Below are 22,839 nucleotides of genomic sequence, written 5' to 3'. Positions count from 1 at the left end.
TGGTGACAGAAGATACAGAGAAGGCAGAGTTACTGAATGCCTTCTTTGTTTCCGTCAGCCTCACTTCCATCCCTGAGAAAGTGATGGAACAACATATTCTTGGTGCCATCTCAAGGCATATCAAGGATAAGAGGGTCATTAGGAGCAGTTAGCATGGCTTCACCAAGGGGAAGTCATGTTCGACCAACCTTATTGCCTTTTATGAGGACATAACGAGGTGGATAGATGATGGCAGAGCGGTGGATGTGGTCTACCTTGACTTCAGTAAGGCATTTGACACAGTCTCCCGCAGCATCCTTACAGCTAAACTGAGGAAGTGTGGACTGGAGGATCAGGTAGTGAGGTGGACAGTGAACTGACTGAAGGAAAGACACCAGAGAGTTGTGGTGGATGGGGCAGAGTCCAGTTGGAGGCCTGTATTTAGTGGAGTGCCTCAGGGGTCAGTACTAAGGCCATTATTATTCAATATAGTCATCAATTATTTGGATGAGGGACTAGAGTGCACTGTCAGCAAGTTTGCTGAAGACACCAAACTGGGAGGAGTGGCTGACACGCCAGAAGGCTGTGATGCCATCCAGCGAGACCTGGACAGGCTGGAGAGTTGGATGGGGAAAAATGTAATGAAATATAACAAGGGCAAGTGTAGAGTCTTGCATCTGGGCAGGAACAACCCCAGGTTCCAGTGTAAGTTGAGGAATGACCTGTTAGAGAGCAGCATAGGGGAAAGGGACCTGGGGATCCTGGTGGACAGCAGGATGATCATGAGCCAGCACTGTGCCCTTGTGGCCAGGAAGGCCAATGGCATCCTGGGGTGTAGTAGAAGGGGGGTGGTTAGTAGGTCCAGAGAGGTTCTCCTTCCTCTCTACTCTGCCCTGGTGAGACCGCATCTGGAATATTGTGTCCAGTTCTGGGCCCCTCAGTTCAAGAAGGACAGGGAACTGCTTGAGAGAGTCCAGCACAGGGCAACAAAGATGTTTAAGGGAGTGGAGCATCTCCCTTATGAGGAAAGGCTGAGGGAGCTGGGGCTCTTTAGCTTGGAGGAGACTGAGGGGTGACCTTATTAATGTTAATAAATATGTAAAGGGTGAGTGTCATGAGGATGGAGCCAGGCTCTTCTCGGTGACAACCAGTGGTAGGACAAGGGGTAATGGATTCAAACTGGAACACAAGAGTTTCCACTTAAATTTGAGAAGAAACTTCTTCTCAGTAAGGGTATCAGAACACTGGAACAGGCGGCCCAGGGGGGTTGTGGAGTCTCCTACTCTGGAGACATTCAAAACCCACCTGGCCACATTCCTGTGTAACCTCATCTGAGTGTTCCTGCTCTGGCAGAGGGATTGGACTAGATGATCTTTTGAGGTCCCTTCCAATCCGTAACATTCTGTGACTCTGTGATTCTGTGATAGGACAAGAGGAAACAGCCTCAAGTTGCACCAGGGAGGTTTAGATTGGATATTACAAAATATTTCTTCAAAGAAAGGGGTTTCAGGCATTGAAACAGGCTGCCCAGGCAAGTGGTTGAGTCACTATCCTTGGAGGTGTTTAAAAGACACACAGATGAGGTTCTTAGGGACATGGTTTGAAGGTGGACTTATCAGTGTTATGTTAAGAGTTGGACTCAATGATCTTAAAGGTCTTTTCCAACCAAAATGATTCTATGATTTTTTTTGAAGCTCAGACACAAAGTCTGGGACATAACCAGGTCAAACTCTGTACTTACCAATATACACAACACCACAAGAGTTTACGTGCTTATGGGAGCATGATCTTGGAATGCTGCAACGTGTGGCAAGGAGGACATACATCAAGCTCTCCCTCATTATATACAACTACAGCTGGCTGCCTTTCCCCAGAAGGCTGAGAAAGACATCCATTTCACCTAGAGCTTTCTCAGAGACATGGAAAAAGGACTGAAGTGTGTATGTGAAACCTGAAAAGTCCTCAGTTCTTCAAGTAACTAGCACTTGCTAACCACTTCACAAGGAACATATGACTATGTATTCAGACACAATGAAGACTGCAGATACAACAGATACAAGTGAAGCTAACAAATTTTGGAGACGTTTCAAAACTTTGAAGGGAAAATTATCTGTAGAAGAAAATGTCATTATGAAATCTTGCATCTATGTAGTTATTCTGCTCTTATCTAGATCCAGCTAGTAAATACTAAATGCCAAAATACTGCCGGAGTTACCTTCGGAAGTTCAATAAAGCACAAAGCTGATCTAGGCAGGCTAGGCAGGCTCATATGTTTCTCTTAATAATCTCAGGCATTTTTTCTAAATTATACAATTCATTCTGAACACTTGAAAAGTTCCTATAATTTATATGAAATGATAAAGAAATACATGAAAGAAAAAGAAAACCTCAAAAATTTTCCTTCAGCAATAATACACTCACAATCCATAACTAACAGGAAGACAAACAATCCATATTTGGCACAAAATACTGGAACTCTATTTATACCCTAGTTCCCAGTTGATTTAAACCTTCATTAGAAAATATACAACTGTTAGTGCAGAAAAATAGAAATATCTCATGTAATAAGAGTAAATTATGTATGAATGAGAGCCAGACACCCTTTGACACGCTGCTGATACAACCCCTGGCTTCAGGCACACTACTGAACTGGAAACTCTGTTGGGGTAGCACCCCATACAGAATAATGTGAGAATAAAATCATACAGTTTATCTTAGTGACAATTTTATGCACCATTCACTACTGTTAATTTAATAAAATACACTTGCAGGGTAGCTGCCCCAGTGTCCCAGGTTGCATGTTCCAATATCGGACTTAAATCAGCAGCTGGACTTCACTGAACTGATTGTCAGTCACTATCCAGTGACTGACAGTACTTTTAATGATCACGGGCAACACTTCAGAAAATTACAGTATTCTAGCTGTAATTCTCAACTAGAACTGTCCATTTAATTCTGGAAGGAAATTATGGCTGCAGGAATCTGGGTTTCATGCAGAGGTTCAGGATAGTTTAAGATCTTTCAAGTACCATAGAGATTGTCTCAATGGCTTGTTTGCTATAGTTTGATTACCTTGCATCTAAATAGAAGAAAACGGAACAAGAAGGGAAGTGGAACATATTTTATCTTATGTACATTGGTTTAGTATCTTTAATTAACTCCCCTTCATGTTCCTATGTGTTTCTGTGTAGGTATGTCAGAAGTGTAGCAGATGAAGTAATTTTGCAAGGACGTATGGGCTTATCTCTTTCTTTGTGGTCTTTGTTGTTCTTCACAACACTTCCTTTCTGGGAAGAAAACATGTTCACAAAATATTGGCTAAGGAAACTGAAGATAAAGGATAAAGGATGCTCCCTATGGCAGTAGGGAGAAATTATTATCCTAAGCTTTTGTTCCTCCCCTATAAATGAAAAAAAAAAATTTGAAATATCTGGTGGGTATAGCACCTTCAAAATGGTATAAAGGAATGTCAAACCTCTCAAAGAATGTCAAAATGTTAACATGAAAGCAAGCTGGTTTTCTTCATTCTGCCTGTGTGTCTCTGATCTGCTCCCTGATACCAAGGCTGTCATTGCTGCCCGCCTTCCCTTTACATTTGAGTAAACAGTACGTACACGCTGGCATTGGGGAGTGCACACATCCTAAGTGCTCCAGAGAACTTAAAAGGATGTGGCTGCCTTAGTTATTCTGACATTTATTACCATATACAAAAACTGCTATTATTAAACCAGCAGGGAAGCAGCCAGACTGGATTTAAAGAGTTAAACATACATATAGAACTTCAGATTGCTAAGGAAAGTTATCAAAGTAGACCAAGTTCTTGTTGAATGCGCAATTGTTTTCAAAAATGCATGTATCAGTGGCATCACCGTAGTATCTGGTGTAAAATGAAGCTCCGTTAGCTATTCTTCATGATAAAAGCAGCTCCATCTTTAATTATTACCCTGAAGTCTCACGAAAATCTAAGAAACTTCCAGAAATGTTCATTCTTGCTCAGAGGGCTTTGACACATGAAAAGATTATCAGGCATCCGCTGCTCTGTTGTTTAGTCGTTGTGCATTCTTTTACTCTGTAACAAGTGTTCAATTTGAGATAATTTAAGGCAGGCACAGAAATGCCATGGCACGTCTTAAAAGCCTATCTATACCTATCAATAGCATCACAAGGTATGGTATTTATGCCTCTAGTTAAATGGTTTGCATATCTGTATAAATCCTCTCCATTTATCCATATTGCAGGTGTATCCACACCTGATGCAACTTCTTTCTTCTAACCAACTTTAGCAGATGATAATTTAGATTTTCATGGCATGGTAATATATCCTTTTCTGGACAATACAGTGCACTAGACCAAGTACAACAAACTCAGGTATACACATTGGTACAAGAGGCTGGAATTTTCACTCCCAGCCAAGGGGCTTCATAAAATACAGACCATTGATGCACCTGTTGTCCAGAATAAAAGCTTAAGGACAATGAGAATAAAAGCTTAAGGACATATCTCTAAAGTGGCATTTTGAAATCTGGTTTCACTGAGGCTAGAAAATTTTAAAAAGTACTGCTGTTGAGTGTAAGAAAAGAAAAACACCAATCCCAAATGAAGGAGAGAGACTTCTTTGTCTTGCCAGCCCAGCTGTATATAACACGAATGATCAGACTGCATCTCTTGAATGACGTATAGTTGTTGAGCAGCCCAAACGCATCTCCACTGCCAGAACTATACCTCATGACCAGGGCTATGCTGAGCTGGAAATTGCAGAGCTATGCAAAAGACCTGGTGTGAGAAGAGGTGAGCCAGCAAGGGCTGCAGAGGTCAATATTGCTTGGTTGTTTTGGACCCCATCCGACCACCTTGACCTGAGCTATCCTGAGATGAAAAGGTGGGAATGTGGGGAGCTTCATGTTCTCTAGCTTGCAGACGTACTTCAGCACAAGGGTTGCTATGGCAAGAAAGTTTGGACATGTCTGCACTAAGAGGAGGTTCTCCTCTAGGAGGGAAAATATTCAAAAACATACCTTCTGCCATCTCTCTTATAAAAGTGCAATAAATAGAAATCCACAAAGACTTATTGCAACATCATCATCTAGATCAAGAATTAAGGCATTAAGCTGGTAGACCGAAGAGAAAAGAAGGTGAGATGACTATTGACAATATCAGCTGAAAAAGAAATATAGGGAATCCTGGTCTGGCTCCTCTTAATTCTATTGCCACCACAGCTCCCTATTTTAGGCAAGGTGTTCCTGACAGGTAACCAAAAGTAATGCAATTACTTCTTAATTATTCTTTCAAGGAAAACCTAGTTACACAAGCAACTTGTAAAGATGTTAAGATTTTCTGCCTAAAATTAAAATTGCCCTGAATTTATGCAAAGCTCTCCCCTCAAATAAATGTTTCTAGTGATGTGAAGATTCAGAAAATGCTTCAACAGCAATAACTGGGATGGACGCTGTGTTGTAATAATTTGGATACACTTGACTAATGCAGTTATTCGCAATGAGGTTGGCACAGTGCCCAAAGCATTGAGCAAACAAATACAGCAAGACATTCAGTTTAGCATCTTCTAATACCACATTGAGATCTTTGTTCAGTCCAGGGGTATTGTGGACAGTACAGTGTACTCTATCATCAAAATTGCTAAAATATATTTATGTTTCTTTGTTAAATTCACCAGTGTGTTTTATGTAAAAAATGCTGGTGAGGCACAAGCATTTTTAATCAAATTAGTATGCAACATAAGGCAGCTGTGTATTCAAATGGGTTTTTAAGCAATTTGGTTGTTTTCTTTATAATAACAGGAAAGAACATTTTGATTTTGAAGGTGACAGAGGCAATATTACCAGAATTAAACAATCTGAATTAGCTTTTTCATGAAATGTAATATGTTTTATGCTTTTAGATGGGATGCTTCACTGCTTTCAGATGAGCCTTTCACTGTCACAGTCAATGGCCAGGAACAGAATAAGCTCTGGAGGTAGGATTATCCTCAAATTTAATTTTTTTAGAAGAAGCTAATGGCAAATGTTTCTAGCGAACTTTAGGTGCATCTACGTTATAACTAGAGAACCAAGACAGGATATAAAAAGAAAAGATAAGTACAAAATTAGTAAACAAAGTTTGGCATTTTGCTTAGCTTGAATTTGTTGTCTGAAATGAATATAATACCTAGAAAACTTATATATATATATATAAATATATATAATATTCTTGTATATATGTATATATAATATTATATAGTACATACTTTTGTTTTCAGTTATACATAGGAAGAAAATAATATAAATCATTTACATTTATAATATGGTGACAAAGAAATGTATCTTCCAAATGCATAGTAGCTTGTGTAACATGAAAGAGATTTCTGCAAGGAGTGGATGTGAATTTGTTTTTGTTATATCTCAGGATGAGGAAGTTTTCCTCTGTTCTATAAAACTGCAGTTTGAATTAGATCCACAAAAGACACTAGTTCACTAACACTGTAAATAATAATTTTCTGCAAAATAGCATGGCGAGTCAATATTTTATATAATTCATTGACTTTGGGGTTAACTGTACTGCATATACAAAGTACTTTTTTTTAAATTAGCTGTTAACAACAATGGTTGTGCAACAAATCACACTGGGTTCCTTCTATCTGACACTTCATCGCAACCGCCTTAGATCCCCTAAAGGTCTTTCTGCTGCATCTCTGCAAACCCACTTATTTAGAGAAGCCCACACAGAGGTATCTGTGTATGCTGTACACTATTGTCATGTACTCAGCTGGCCTAAGGAAAGCAGAAGAGGGAGATGAAGAATCACAAATAGGAATGTAGATTGCCTACAGAACATATTTGGTGTGCCTAAGACCTTGGTGTAGTGAACTATTAGTGTAGTGTATGTCTAAACAATTCTTGACGTATGCCTTGCAGTAGTATGAAAACTTGGTGACAGAATTTCCAGTAGGATGGTAATGTTTTCAGCACTGTTCTAAAGCAACTAACCTGGATTTTGCACTGAAATGGTGCAGTGTTTGCAGTTATTTAAGGCTGAGAGATTTACAACGCTACTCGTTGGTTTAGGAACCTCTTCTAGAGTGCTGGGTGCCCTCTGAAAGTGTGAAAGATGAGTACACAGGAAGGTGGTTCCCTTGTGGAGTGGACTCTTGGAAGCATTTCCAGACCTTGCCAAGAGTAGTGACAGAGCTCATAGGTCTAAAGATACATTTTGCAAGTTATGCAGCTTTAATGAAGTCAACACATTCATGGCCACAGAATGAGAGAGACAGTAAGAGGTTTGATGCCTGGCTGTGTCACATTATTCCTAGAAGTAACTCAGAACAGAGTACTGCTGGGATCCTGGTACGCAGATGGAACACAGAAGTCATAAGGTACCCTAGGGAGTGCTGGGAAAGGTGACTGCTTGTGTGACAAAAAGTGGTCATTATTTCAGTAGATATGGAGAAAGATGCACATCCAAGATAACATTTCAAGAAGGGAAATTTTTCTTGGCATCTTTCTTGCTGTTTTTTGTACAGCCATTTTGAGAAACAGAATCACACATCTGAACTCAATTAAAGCAAACAAGTGGAGATAGAGGGATCTCAACAGACGAACAAGAGGAAACTCTTGTATTATCTGCTAGTTCACCAATGCAGAAATCAGATTGCTATTCTTTAAAATGATGTTTGGGTTTCTTTCTGATGTGTTATTTCAGCCAATTTTCTTTCGTTGGCTGAAGGAAGTCAGGCATGCATCCCCAGTGTCAGAAAGGTAAGTACCACCATATCACCATTCCTAAAATTACAAAAATATTTTCTGAAAGCAACTTCTGAAATACAAGAAAAAAAGCTTCATAAAGGAAAGCAACAGTCTGTGATTAGATAGCCTGCCTTATAATTCTATAATCTCTGAGAATTGAGATAAAGACTCTAGTAATGTAAGAACTGTAATGGCCTAAGAATAGAAGTAGAACATTCTGCACTATGTCAAGACAAAAGTAATTATTCAGAAAATTTCAGGCCATTAGTGTTAGCCGGAATTCTTTTTGCAAGAATATTACTAGAAATAATGGTATGGGACAAGATTACAAGACATTTAGAAATGGGTGATTTAGTTAGGGACAGACAGCATATATTCACTAAAGGTAAATTATGTTTGACAAACTAGCTTGAATCTGATTATTTTAATGTTCTGTTGTTGAAGGAATGAATTAGTGTCTGCAATTTGTCTGATTTACAAAACTATATTTGATATTTGCCATGAAAGAGACCTAGCTTACAGAGGGGGAATTTCAGGCAGTTATTCAAACAGAGTGAAAATTATCTCAGGAAAATGAAAGAGCATGTCAATTAACAATAACACTTCAGGTGGAAAAACGTATACAATCCGCAGTCAATAAGCACCACTTTACTTGACCTATTACACAAATTGCACTGAAATCAATGTCAAGAATGGCTAGATTTAGTGGTAAAACATATTAGGACTAATAAAATTACATTGGGTTACTGGAAAATGGATAGTTAAGCTGCATCGACACTGTTTATATGTGAAAATTAGAAGAGTTCTGGTGCTTTTTCATTCTATAATTCCTCATTTCCACCCTCTTTTTTACACTCTGTCATTCACTCTTCAATTCAGCAAATACTCTTTTTTCAGAAACTGCGACTAATTGTTTTTTTTTTTTTTTTAAGGCTAGATAACCTAAAAATTTTTATATGACACATTTATTCCATTGGATCTCAAAACCTGGATTTATCTCTAGTGATTTGCAGGGTTTCATACCTGAGAGCGTGAATCAACGTGCTACAGCTACTCCCCAGAGAAGTGAATTTCCAGCCTAGGTCATTGTTTCATTTCTGTCTTTGTCTCGCATCAAGAACACATCACACTTCTATCTTACAGACCTCTTTGATCAGGGCACTAGACATAATTTCTTCACTCAAGCATGGAAAAGTGGTTTGCCTTATACTCCCTTGGTTTAATTTCTAATAAAACGTTTATCTTAATACAACCCCAAAATTCTTCAGGGAGTACTCAGACTCAGAACTAAGATTATTCGTTTTAGGACAGATTGACATATGTTTTAATCCCACATTACATTTATAACCAAGACACACAAAGAGATCTTTGCGTCTTCTTTCAGAATTGATGGAATTATACTTTTTGAGTGTACTTAGTAGTTCAGATTGAAAATTTTTACCAACACTGCTCTATGCTAAAGGCTATACAAGTGCTTTTTTAAAAAGATCTATGAAAGAATGTGAAGTTTCAGCTCCACAGCAGTATGTGTATGTATTAGCCAGAGTGGCAATGGTTCCAGCGTCCCCCCCAATGCCCAACAGTGAATCCCTCACCTGTCTTGCTCAGGGGACATGCAGGTAAGTGATATGGCAAAGCCATAATTTATGGTTAAATGTGGCTGCTGGTAAACCTGGTTTGCCAGGTTAGTGTTTGCTGAAGTTTTCATGGAACCATGCTCCGAATGGCCCCATGAATGGCGACAAATATCTACAGTTTGGAGTATTTTCAGTGGGCCACTTATTGTGATGAAATTCTGCAGACTCCCTGAGGCCTTTCTGACCTCAAGTAGGTGTTACCACTTCAAATTCATATTCTCACTCTCAAATCTCAGCAGAGATTTGAAAGAAGATGTCATCCCTTTCAGTAGCATGCTCAGATTCTGGCAGTGCTTCCTTCAGCATCACTGATGAAACTACTTCTTTTAGTATAATTTACTCAAAGTTTCTTTCAGAGCAAGGTTTCTGCTGTTAGATGAACACCTTAACGACTATTTCATCCTTTTTGTCTCCTTCAAAACTAATTATTCACAGTGTGTGACAATACAGTGAGAAACTGAGACAGACTTAGCCACGGATAATTTGTAACCTGGTCATTCAGGCAGGTGTTCTTGGGAAAGGAGGGAATTCTATTTCCAATCACATTAACAGAATACTTGAACCTAGAAGGATATCGAGCACCTGAATTACTGGCATTTAAGTGGGGAAGTACTCCATCTTCCATTGCTGAAAAATATCCAATGACTTCTCTAGATCTACCCTTTGGTTTCCAAATGTCTTTTGTTTTTAATCCAAACAAACTGATAATTTTCAGAAATGAAACTTTATTTTTCTCCAGCCTACAACATTTCTTTTTCCTTTGTGCCCAGTTCTGAAAATCTTATTTTTAGATTAGCCTGAAACAAATTTGAAGAATGATTGGTATTTGTTTCTAACTAAAAATTGACTGGCATGGGTCTCCTACACCTGCTGATGGTACAGCTAGATTCCAAAAGACTGCCTGAATCTTTTCTAGCATAATCTGTTATTCCACCCTCTTCCACAGTTTACTTGGAAATCATTACAGTTGATGTAATGTAATAGTGCAGGTGACTCACTAATGTTGCAGTCCAGATATTTTAACCTCAGACATAGCATCATTAGATACTATTTTTAAATCTCCCAAGGAAGTAGAAACAAAATTCCTAGCATGGCAAATAATTGCCAGTGACAAAGCCTGCTAAAACTGAAGAGTAATTTGATACACTGTCATCAAGAGATAGTAGAGGAATCAGAACAGCATAACAGGTCCCCTCATTCCCACCATGAATTTATTGTCAGGAATCAATATCAGCAATACTGATAATTTTATATTTTTCCTCTATGGACTCATGCTGTCTTCCGCCTCAAGCCTTTACTGTTCTTGGGAGACATCGGTAGTTTGATACTTTGGCATAATCTCTCTAACAAAGGCTTGGACTGGTTCTGCATTGGCAATGGACAATGGGGGTAATATTATCTCCAAAACAGGCCATGGTTGTGATACACAAGGAACGTGTATCACTCGGAAGTGGAGCACTGAATGCCAGAACAGGTTAAGGTATGACATATAGCAAAAGTATAATCTGTGTAGTTACTCTTTGTGTGAGACAGGTCTTTCCATAAGATCTTGATCCTTGCCATAATGCAAACGAGGCCTTTAACCAAACCTGTATTAGGCTGTTTTCTGTGTCTTTGTGAAAATGACTGATTTGGAAAGCTAATGTAATTCATATTGTGCAACAGTTTATTTCCACATTGTGATTCAAAGGATAAAGTAGTTCTGTTTCCTCACTCCAAATTTTTACTTAAGTCATCTCTCACTTCTATAAGTTAATTTTAAGATTATTCATTAACATATCTGGTAGCCATAATGCTGTCTCTTTTCACAGCATTCAACACATGAGATGGCAATTCTATGTGTTTTTCTCACAAGATGGATTATTATCTACATGGACAAACTTGAATAAAAAAAAGATTGCTGACAACTATAATAGTTTCCTTGAGATGGTTGCTTGCATAGAATTTCATTCTCCATATAAATTCCTTCTTATACAAATTCTCTAGTAAATGAATCAGGTAATTACTGTAAAATATATAGTGGGTAGTAGGACTGGAGCTACCTAGCACATTTTTAGCATTTTTTTTGCCATTCCAAATTAAAAGGCAATTAAAAAAAAGTGACACTAAAAACTTGGAATTTGCCAGACTTTTTCCAGCTAATTCTATGTGAGACTATTCCAACTGACTTATACTATTTTAATCCTTTCTGAGCAAAAAGGCTTAAGAAGGCACAATACAAAATTTCTAGCAGTTTCTAGAATAACAGTTTGCATAACAAGGCGCATTAATCTTATATGTTAAACCCTTAAGAATTTTTTCATTTTTCAAGCATACAAGCATTGAAAATGTAGGCCTAATAAGACTTTAACATAAGTACCCCTGGTAAGGCATTTGGGATAAGTTACAGTGTAGGTGTGCTTTATAATCTTGAAAGACTCTAATAATTTTGTCTATGAACTAAAAGAAAAGCAAAAGTATTATTTTTTATTAATTTAGAGCATTCTGTTTGTTGTTTGCTGCAAGTTTTTTGGTCAGTTATTAAATACTAAGTCAAGCTATTTTGACACCAAATATTTTTATAAGTATTTCCAAGATTAAGCTATAACACTGTGACCTTAATGATGCTCTTAATGTAAATTTGGAGTAAATGTGAACGAACATGAATTTATGTAGCTAATAAGAATGTAAATTTCAAACTATTAATCCATGTGGTTAAAAATGAACACATAAAGGAGATAAAATAAGATATGGGTATCTTTTGAACTTTTCCTTAGGAAGTTGTTTACTCCTGTGCAACTTTTCAACCTGGCTACTTTATGTGTAAATAAGAAAAGGAAAAAAAAAAAAAAAAGAAAGAAAAACTAAAAACTTTAAACAAAAAAGGAGGAAGTTGAATTAAAAAATGGAAGCTATTCTGCCTCTTGATTCTGCCTTTTTTTGATTAAATATATTTATGACTCAGTAATAATTCTGACACTGGGATCAGAGCAAGGTTTGCTTCCTAAGGCAAGTGTGTTGCAAAACTTCCTCAAAGCTAAGTCTCCCAGTTAAGCGATATTTTCATGGATACATGAAACAAGAGAGAAGATCTCACCCACCCGTTGACTAAGGACAGGTCAGTTTTAGACCAGGACTTTCCTGCAGTTTGTGGGTACAGGGACATTAATGTTTATGTATGTGTTGGAAGGAAATGTCTAGTAGAAGTGCTAACTATGTCCATTTCTTTCTACTTCAGTTAGTAAAAGGGAGGTGCTACCCCCATTTTCCCATTCTGTTCACCCTGTTGTCTGGAAGAAGCACACAGATTAGGAGGGGGAGTAGGGCAAATTGTTAATTAAAGGTAGGATCTATTAGGAAATGATGAAAAAGAAGCTTATGCTTTAAGGTAAGAAGCTGCTAGTGGAAGAACTGAGCTCACACAAGTTTATTTGATCTTTTGTCTCTAAGTGAAGCTATTTACAGGCAGCAATCAAACACATGAAAAAGCCCTCTACTGATTAAATTATTTGATGTTTTATAAAAGATAATTTTTGTTTATTGCCTGATACCTTTAAACTGAAAAGTTGACATGACAACCTCCTTAGCATCAACTCCTGTTTATAGAGGAATATTTTATCTACTGTCAAACTTGCTGGCTTTGTGAAATCAAGGTCTGTGCATAATGGCATTGCCATCCATGACCCCTTATTTAGAGGTTGTCTGCTGTAAGAAATCTGAGCCATTACAGCTACTTGGAATATTCTGATCCATCTTGTTTGTCCTGATACCACAGGTGGCACTAAGGCAGCCAGTATCCTGAAAAGTATCCTGAAAACATCTAAGAATATGCAAGAGAAAAAATACAGTTTTTCTTCGTCTTTTCTCTCCAGGTATTAGATAACAATCAATTTTAAAAATAAATGCCTACATGAGTTATCAAATTTCTAGATTTCTTTTAGAAAAAAACAAAACCAAACCAACCAAACAAAGAAACCAATCACACAGAGGCCACGAACAAAAAACCCGCAGACAAAAACCAAAAAGATATTTCACTTCCTCTAATGGGACCCCTTCTTTTGGGTGACAGTAGGATTTTACTAACCCTGAAGTCCTACAGACATCATTGTGTTCTGTGGCTGCCTCCATCCTATGAAGCAAAACTGTAACTTGATTAGTCACTGACATGGCATATGGAAAGGAGACTGACTTCTCTATAAATTATCTCAATAACTTCCTTTTGCTATCAAACTAATAATTTGATTTGGCTTCTTGTTGCCTGTTGTATTAATTTTCAGATCGAGTTGTTTGAACTTATTGAGTTATTGATTCAAATTTAATTATAACATTAACTTGATGTTTACATTGTTTAAGTATAATTAGCTCAAAGAAAGTTTAGTAAATTTGCATAATAAAAAGCTTAATGAAGATACATTTTTTCCTCATGTTTTCATATGACACTCGCTATTCCGTCAACCTACCATAGTTTCAAAAGTCTAAAGGTAGAAAGAACATCAGCTGAAAATACAGTAAATGACACATTTTTGCTTACTAGCTACTGTCTAGTCTTGGTCTACCAGCAAAAACAAATGTTGGCTCCATTACCCATTTCTATTCCTAATCAAAACAGCTCTGAAATCCGGTTAAAATTTAATTTAATAACAAATAAAATTTCTTATATTTCTTATATGGCAATTTTCATTTCTGTCACACTGAATCCTTGGCAGTTTTATTTTTCATTTAGGATTTGCAAGGAAATGGGGATGAGGAGTCATTTTTTGTCATATTCTTATCTTTGCTTTCACTATTAGTCTTGTGAAGACAGGAAGCAATCCAAGATCTCCAGATAAGTGAACTGACTAAGCAAAAACCACAGTTTAGAGAAACAAATTATTTTTTGTTTATGTGAGAATAGATCTTTTTTTTTCAGCTAGGTCAATAAATGAGAACTATAAAATCAGAAGGAATTAATTGCCTAAACTGACACATGCCCCTTGTCAGTGTTACTTTATATTTTATTTGGTCTTTCTAAACATCAGGGACACTGTTTTTAAAACAATTATATCCCAGATGAGTAATACACTAAAGGCAGGAAAGCTCAGAGTCAGATACATGAATGAGAAAGACATGAAAATATGTTATCCATAAAAGCATAAAAGAACTTCACTTGACTTGCATGACTTTTTCTATCAAGTATGCTACAGCAGTCTTTTGATTCTAATATGAAACTATAGTAAGGATCATTGCACTAATGCATGAGGATTTGTGATAATGTTGCAGAAATTTTACTGTCAAAACTGAACTGCAGTGTAATGACTTTTGTTATCATGGTTTCTAATAACTATTCAGCATGAATTGACCCTACATATGTTTTACTGCAATAATATGTCAGTTATCCAAAAAGTTAAAAAAAAGAAATCAATAGATCCTCCCCCCCACAACTCTTACTATAATGTGGGCACCTGAAGATAGCAGATTGTGAATATGAGAATGAATATTTATTTCCATTTCAAAGCAATTATAGTTTGCATGGAGACTATTTTTAAATAAAAGTTATGTCTACAAAAACAATCATCAAAGTTTTGTAAGACTGTTCTAGTTGCAGTGTTAAGGACAGATTCAAATAAATAATAGGTTCTGAAGATATAATCACATCACATACCTCTATATTCAGGAATCAACTTTAATTTCATGATGAGAACAAATGCCAGCATCTGTTAGTATAATACATCACAGGTATCAAATTTTGCTCATGGAATAGATATTATAAGATTGTTCAGTACAAAAAAAATAAATATATAGTAAATAATTAGATTTTTTTCTAAAGCATGATCACATTCCTGGTGCTAATATACTAGCCCATAGAGATTTCCAGAAGAAACTCGTGTTATGTATTTGCAGGGCAGAAGCTGTACTAGGCAAGATGTTTTTCCTGTAGGTCTACCACATAGAGACCAACCTACAAATCTTTCACACACAAAATTTTGCCACACCAAAATACATACGTATAAACTGATAATCTATCAACATTATTAAAAAAAAAAAACAACCAAACAACAAAACCTACCTTCAAAGGCAAATGTTTAGGGAAAATATTAAGTACTAGATAGAATGTATTTAAAGTCTAGATCCACCACAATTAATTCCAATGTCATCTAGAAAAGATGGAAATGTGTCATTCATGTTATGATGAAGCTAACATACCCAACATGACAGACATGTCATTGATCATTTGAAGATATATATAAGCAAAAAAAATTAAAGAATGTATTTGCAGAGGGAAGTGTTTTTCTCAAGGAGAGTAAACTATTCAAAAAAAAAAAAAAAAAAAAAAAAAGAGAGAGAATAAGAGAATCTCAAGATAAAGAACTATAGAGGAATATTTTTCTTGCCCAGAGTGATATTTGATCACTTTGGTATTTGATCAAATTAAACATTAGGATAAATATAGATGCTTCATGGTACTGATTACATATGTAATAAAGAATCTTTGCAGACAGAAATATATTTTTTGTTGTTAGTGAAAGTAAATATTATGTATTTATGTTCTGGCCAGCAACTATCCAAAAATAAAATACTTAAAAATATATAAAACTAATTATGTAAGCAAAACGATATCTCAAAGTCATATAACTATGACATCTTTACAGTCATCAGAAATCTCTACAAAATACCGTCAAGAGACAGGATTATAAATTAACATTAGCAGATTCTAAAGTCTTTGGCACAGAATAAGAATATGGTTTAGAAACAATCAAATGCTTGAATGTGATATAAAAATTAAGTCAAAGAAACATAATGGTAGCTCAGAATTTTTGAAATACCTGCATTTAGGAGCTTAGTTTTCAGACACACCAGGGTGAAAATCACCCTTTGAGCTTAATTTGCTTGTTTTTGATAGCACAAAACCTGGTGGCTCCAAACATTCATGCAGAGAAAAGTAATACTGAAAAACTGAACCTCAGTGCTGCAAATAGGAATGGAGCCAAAAAAGGTTTCTCACATGTGTTACGCTGGGCCTATATATGTCCACAATGCATTTCTGAAATGCTTGTCTTTAAGAACCAAGGTCTTCTGATTTATACCAGAAACAAAGAAATTAGACTTTTTATGTAACATGGGCACTATAAAAGTAATAAAAACTTACTGTAGCTTTTCTGTTTTTGAAAATTTTACATGAAAACAGTGAATCATCACTCCTTGCATTTGTCATATGTATTCCTTTCTACTTCACTGAAACTTTATACTCTACTCAGATCACTTCATCTAAGCTCTTCTCTTCAGTAGGACACTATCGACAATCTGAGACAATTCTGAGAACACATATCTGTCACTTTTTAATTTATTAAGTTTTTGCCTTCCCTGTACATCTTATAATACTTCATTCCCTCTTCCCTACACATATTTCTCCTTTCTTCTACAAAGCTTCTTTCTCATGTCCATAATACACCACCCCATCCTCCCTGCTTCTGCCCTTTTCCTCTCTGTTCTTCAGGATAATTCTCACTCTTCTCCACAGAGTCTCCTGGGACTTTTTTTAAGTCTCTGGATTTTGATCCTTGAGAGTGATCCTGAAATCACTTCTTGAAACTTCTTACATAAAAAAGAACTCTAGAAACTTCAGCTCTTCTTAGTTAAAGCTGAGATCCTCACCTGTCTTTTTGATTTCAGAAACTTAACAAAACCATAAAATCTCATGAGATTGGTTAGAATGAAGAATTTATAATAAATAATGGGACAGAGTTTAGAAGACAAAAGCAGAAGCAGAATTACAGACACAAAAGCATCATTCTACCAATGCTATAGAGTAACTTTGCATTAATCCCAGGAATTTATAAAAGCAAGGATGCATGTGTGTTTTCCACCGGGCTACTATCTGCTATAGCGTGCTGGGCTCTCCTTAAATACAGATAAGAAAAGTTACCAACATTGAGAAAATGTCAGTGGGAGAAGAAACTCTCATCCACCTTCTCTGTAGAGAAATAGGAAGAAAACATTCATATCCTCCCAAGAGCATGCCTTTATATTCCACACATGGAATAAGGTATTATGCTTTTTATGGGCATGGACCCTCTATCCAGCAATGTATATCCCCTCCACTCGATAAGTGCACCTTCCTCAGTGCAAACAAGCTTACACAGTCATGACAAAGCACTTCATCATACCCAAGCACTATTTCACTCGTTGTCGAGATGGAGCCTTTTCTGGAGTTCAGCAAAGCAGCTACTTAGGAGCTCAAGGCAAACCTACTTAATTAGTCAGGGCAGTTACTATATCCAGTTAAAATTATACAGAAATAAAATAAAAATAGCAATTTGCCTTTTACATTAGTATTTGTAAAAATTGTCTTCCGATTTTAATTATACATATAGGGAAGACTGTTCTCAGGATTTAGGAAAGGATGAACATTCTTTTGAATGTTCATGTCACTGTAATGCATATATATAGCACACAAAAAATCATTACTTTGACACTCCTCCAGAATTGATTTTCTGTTGCAGTTGTAATTTGCTTATTAGCAAAACCCTAAGAAGAAAATACAGCTTCTTTTTGTAGGAGCTGTATGTAATCAACATTTTCTCCTTTTGTCATAATTTCTAATTACTTTATTTATGTGATAATGGTAGAAATATTTTGTCTTAATAGTTGAACTAGTTATTTGTTTAACAAAGTGAAGAATTATCAAAAAGCAAATTGGATTGGTTGTCTCTGTAATCCTTATATTAATATTGTGAAGAGAATTTCTCATCTTCATACACGTACCACTGCTGAATGGCACAGAGGACTGTCAGAAATTCTAAACATTGTCATCACTAATTCCTAACACAAGCTAGGTATATGTATTGTAATGCGATATACTCATAACCATTTACTTCATAAACAAGATTTTAAAAAGCCAAACAAATTATTATATAGCACCGCTAATGAAACCAAATCCTGTTGGTAATGCATTGCTATTTTGCTGTATTTTACTCTGTTTATTTTATTGTATTCAAATTGAGAATGAAAAAAGCAATAATATATGCCAACTCATTTGCAATTTTCTTTGCTTCCAGACTACATCGAGATGCATGATAATATCATCCATACTATGTCCAGAAGAGGTATACTGTTGAGTGGGAAATCAAATACTACCAAGAACTATTATATTCTGAGAATGTAGAAGACACATATTCTCATATCCAACCAAGCAAAAGCTCCAGACGATAACATAACATCGATAAATTTTTCTGGAGAGAGACTTGAAGAGAGTATTCCCTGATTCTGCATTCAGAAAAAAAAAGACTTTACATTCCTTCTAGAATCCAGTCCTTTTAAGAAATCATTTTCATACTGATAGCATTGTCTCTGCTATTATATCGACAGAAAAAAATTTACACTCACTTGGTAAGGAAAGATAGGCACTGATTTCTTCTGCTTTTTATGTTTTAAATCTCCAACTTGTTCTCCAGATCTGGCTATCCCTAAGAATATATGACTTAAACCCAGTTTTATTCTTGAAATGTAGAAGGGCTACGTAGTTAACAAGAATATTTTGGAAAGGATTTTCTTATTTATATTTGTCCGGAACAAACTGAATACACTGAATTTTAAAATAAGAGATTAACTGAGGTAGTATATTAGGAAATGAGCAATGGATGAAGATATGGGTATAAGACATAAAACGGATTGATAAGAGTAAAGTATTGACAAATAATCTGAATTTCACACTTTGACACTGTACTTTTACAAAATGGACTAAAAAATATATATATATCAGGACCTGCTTTCTGCATAAATGACCTGAGTTAATAGATTCTTACCTGAATATGTCAATATGATCTTAAGATCAGTGAGCATGATGACTTAAATGCATATTCATTTTCAGAAACATAGGCAGGTGAGGTCAGCAAGGAATAACCTGACTAACATGTCTGAAGAGTATCTCTTAATTGATGGTATTGATAGGCTTCTATTTTGAAAGCTATATATAAATACAAAGAATTACATTATATTTCCAAAACAAAGTTTTACAGCATCACTTGACTCAGGTTCCATAGGTTTCATTGTTGTATTAAAAAAACAAAAACAAAATCAAAACCTCTATCCTTTTAAATGTAAATAATTAGTCAATAAAACATTACACCTGGCCATTATACTGCCATCATGGAAGTTCTTCAAACTATATTTTACCTTTTATTTCATTTGAGTTTTTTCTAAACTAAAGGCTTACAGAATCTGATTGTAGCTGTCATAAAATGCACAATTTCCAGAAAAAAAAGTGTTTATGAAGAAGGTAAGGTGCATTTTAATTATTACATAATATATTTATATACATAACATATTTATGTATAAAAATAAATACCTTTCAGGTGCAAAAACTGAATATATGATAATGAATTTGAATACCTTACATGAACTGCTCTTTAAAAATAAAATAAAAAGAAATAGCAGCAAGCAAGTAAAGAAAAATATACAAAAAGTGTGAAACAGACAAGAAGATGATGAGATAAATGAATTGAATAAGCAATACTAGCACTTTACCTGCTGATGATCTCTAACAGCAGTTTCCACCCTGATTTTCTTGCCATAGAGTTCGATGAGGTCTTCTTTAATGTTTAAGTAGTAGTTCTGAATTATTTGATATTCTTGAGCTAACCACAGATTTTCTTTCATGAGTTGATCCAGAGTAGTCTAAAGAGAAAGATAACTAATTACACTTACTGTAAAATCACTTTCTAAAAAATAAAATTTTAAGTCACTTCCACAATTCCCTTGACTCATTCACTTATGAATATCTGAAAAATATTGATGACAAGATTATGATCTTAGCTGAGCAAATGGAAAAACCGAAAATGAATTTCAAGTGTCTAGTATTTTGCTGAATATATTTATAATGAAGTAAATGTTATTAAAAATTAATTTGTACAGAAAATTACGTTGTAAATAATTACAGTAGAAAATGTTGAAAGAACACATCCTCTACCTTATTACGTAAGACATTTCTGCATAGAAATTATCTTAATTGCCAGAGAATAAATCAATTCTTAACCCACATTTTACTTTCCCAAACTCTCATTTTCCAACTTATTTCTAAGACTGAGACAATGCAATACTCATGTATTTTCTTAATAATTTTTATATTTCCAATTTGATTAACATTATTTTAAAGACATACAATTTTTTACTCTCAGTTTGCTACTAGGTGAAGCAGAAGTTGTTTGAAATGTATGCTTCTGTAATAAGAAACATTTCCATTCATTTAAATTTGATTTTGACTGAACTGCTTTTGATTATAAGGCATAAACTTGCAACAGTCACATAATTTTCTAAGAATTTTTTTTAGCTTACAAAGATACAATCTGATTTCATTTAGTTTTAAGCTGATTTTTGACAAGGAATAGTATTTTAATTTTCATTATTTTTCCATTAAAAAGTACTTGGGCAAGGAGAACCCAGGTAGACTTTTACCCATAGACTTAGTTGAATATTGAAATTTCAGAGACTCTTGACATTCAGAATTTCTTTTCATTTCATAACTATAAACCAAGATGGACAATTTCCACATTTCAAAATATTACTTCAAATACATTTTAAATGCATATCTTTAAAAGAGATTTTTAAAACATCATGGCTAGTGATGACAGTGCCTCCAAGTAGAGAGCAGAAATGCACCAAGAAAACCCTAAAGAGGAAGCTTGAAACTTACTTATTTTACATACAGAATCATAGAATAGTTTAGGTTGGAAGGCACTTTCAAAGCTCATCTAGTCCAACCCCCCTGCAATGAGCAGGGACATCTTCAACTAGATTAGGCTGTTCAGAGCCCCGTCCAGCCTGACCTTGAATGTTTCCAGGGATGGGGCATCTACCACCTCTCTGGGCAACCTGATCCAATATTTTACCAGCCTCATTGTAAAAAAATTCTTCCTTATCACACAGTATGTTTGGGATTGGAAGGGATCTCAGAAGATCACCTAGTCCAATCCACCTGCCAGAGCAGGAACACCTAGATGAGGTCACACAGGAACATGTCCAGGTGGGTCTTGAATGTCTCCAGGGAAGGAGACTCCACAACCCCCCTGGGCAGCCTGTTCCAGTGCTCTGTCACCCTCACTGAGAAGAAGTTTCTTCTCAAATTTAAGTGGAACCTGTTGTGTTCCAGCTTGATTCCGATACCCCTTGTCCTATCATTGTTTGCCACCGAGAAGAGACTGGCTCCATCTTCATGGCACTCACCTTTTACATATTTATTAACATTAATAAGGTCCCCCCTTAGTCTCCTCTTCTCCAAACTAAAGAGAACCAGCTCCCTCAGCCTTTCTTCATAAGGAAGATGCTCCACTCCCTTAATCATCTTTGTTGCCCTACGCTGGACTCTCTCCAGCAGTTCCCTGTCCTTCTTGAACTGAGGGGCCCAGAACTGGACACAATATTCCAGATGTGGTCTCACCAGGGCGGAGTAGAGGGGAAGGAGAACCTCTCTCGATCTGCTAACCACCCTCCTTGTAATACACCCCAGGATGCCATTGGCCTTCCTGGCCACAAGGGCACAGTGCTGGCTCATGGTCATCCTGTTGTCCACCAGAATCCCCAGGTCCCTTTCCCCTACACTGCTTTCTAATAGGTCATTCCCCAGCCTATACTGGAACCTGGGGTTGTTCCTGCCCAGATGCAGGACTCTACACTTTCCTTTGTTAAATTTCATCAGGTTATTCCCCACCCAACTCTCCAGCCTGTCCAGGTCCCGCTGGATGGCAGCACAGCCTTCTGGCGTGTCAGCCACTCCTCCCAGCTTCGTGTCATCAGCAAACTTGCTGATAGTACACTCAGTTCCCTCGTCTAAATTGCTAATGAATATATTGAATAATATTGGCCCCAGTACTGACCCCTGAGGCACTCCACTTAGATACTGGCCTCCAACTAGACTCCGCACCATTGACTACCACTCTCTGGCTTCTCTTCTTAAGCCAGTTTGCAACCCACCTCACTACTCTATTGTCCAGACCACACCTCCTCAACTTAGCAACTAGGATGCTATGGGAGACTGTGTCAAAGGCTTTGCTGAAGTCAAGGTAGACCACATCCACCGCTCTGCCATCATCCATCCACCTTGTTACATTCTCATAAAAGGCTATGAGGTTGGTCAAGCATGACTTACCATTAGTAAAACCATGCTGACTGCCCCTAATAACCCTCTCATCCTTGATATGCCTTGAGATGGCACCAAGGATAAGCCATTCCATTACTTTCCCAGGGCCAGAGGTGAGGCTGACAGGTCTATAATTACCCGGGTCCTCCTTCTTGCCCTTTTTGAAGACTGGAGTGACATTTGCTTTCCTCCAATCCTCGGGCACCTCTCCCGTTTCCCAAGACTTGGCAAAAATGATGGAGAGCGGTCTAGCAATGACTTCAGCCAGCTCCCTCAGCACCCGCGGGTGCATCTCATCTGCCCAGAACCCTGGAGACCTAGGGAACTTGTGTAAAATTCAAACCTTGCTTTAGTATCTCCTGTGTCTCTAAAAAAAATCCTGTGAATTAGGAGACTA

The 22,839-nt window shown here is 36.6% G+C and overlaps 1 protein-coding gene across 1 annotated transcript in view; it reads right to left on the bottom strand.

Annotated features, from left to right (window-relative positions):
- Positions 1–22,839, bottom strand: part of CCDC178 (coiled-coil domain containing 178) — a gene marked incomplete at both ends in the record, with an annotated part of 164,779 nt that overhangs the window by 41,943 nt on the left and 99,997 nt on the right. The window contains one exon of the mRNA XM_082045605.1: positions 19,835–19,984. Within this exon, the coding sequence (XP_081901731.1) occupies positions 19,835–19,984 (150 nt within the window). The remainder of the gene's footprint in view (positions 1–19,834; positions 19,985–22,839) is intronic.

The sequence above is a fragment of the Streptopelia decaocto genome (assembly GCF_964273445.1).
Source record: "Streptopelia decaocto genome assembly, chromosome: 2".
Classification (NCBI taxonomy): domain Eukaryota; kingdom Metazoa; phylum Chordata; class Aves; order Columbiformes; family Columbidae; genus Streptopelia; species Streptopelia decaocto.
This window is presented reverse-complemented; position numbering and strand designations above follow the sequence as displayed.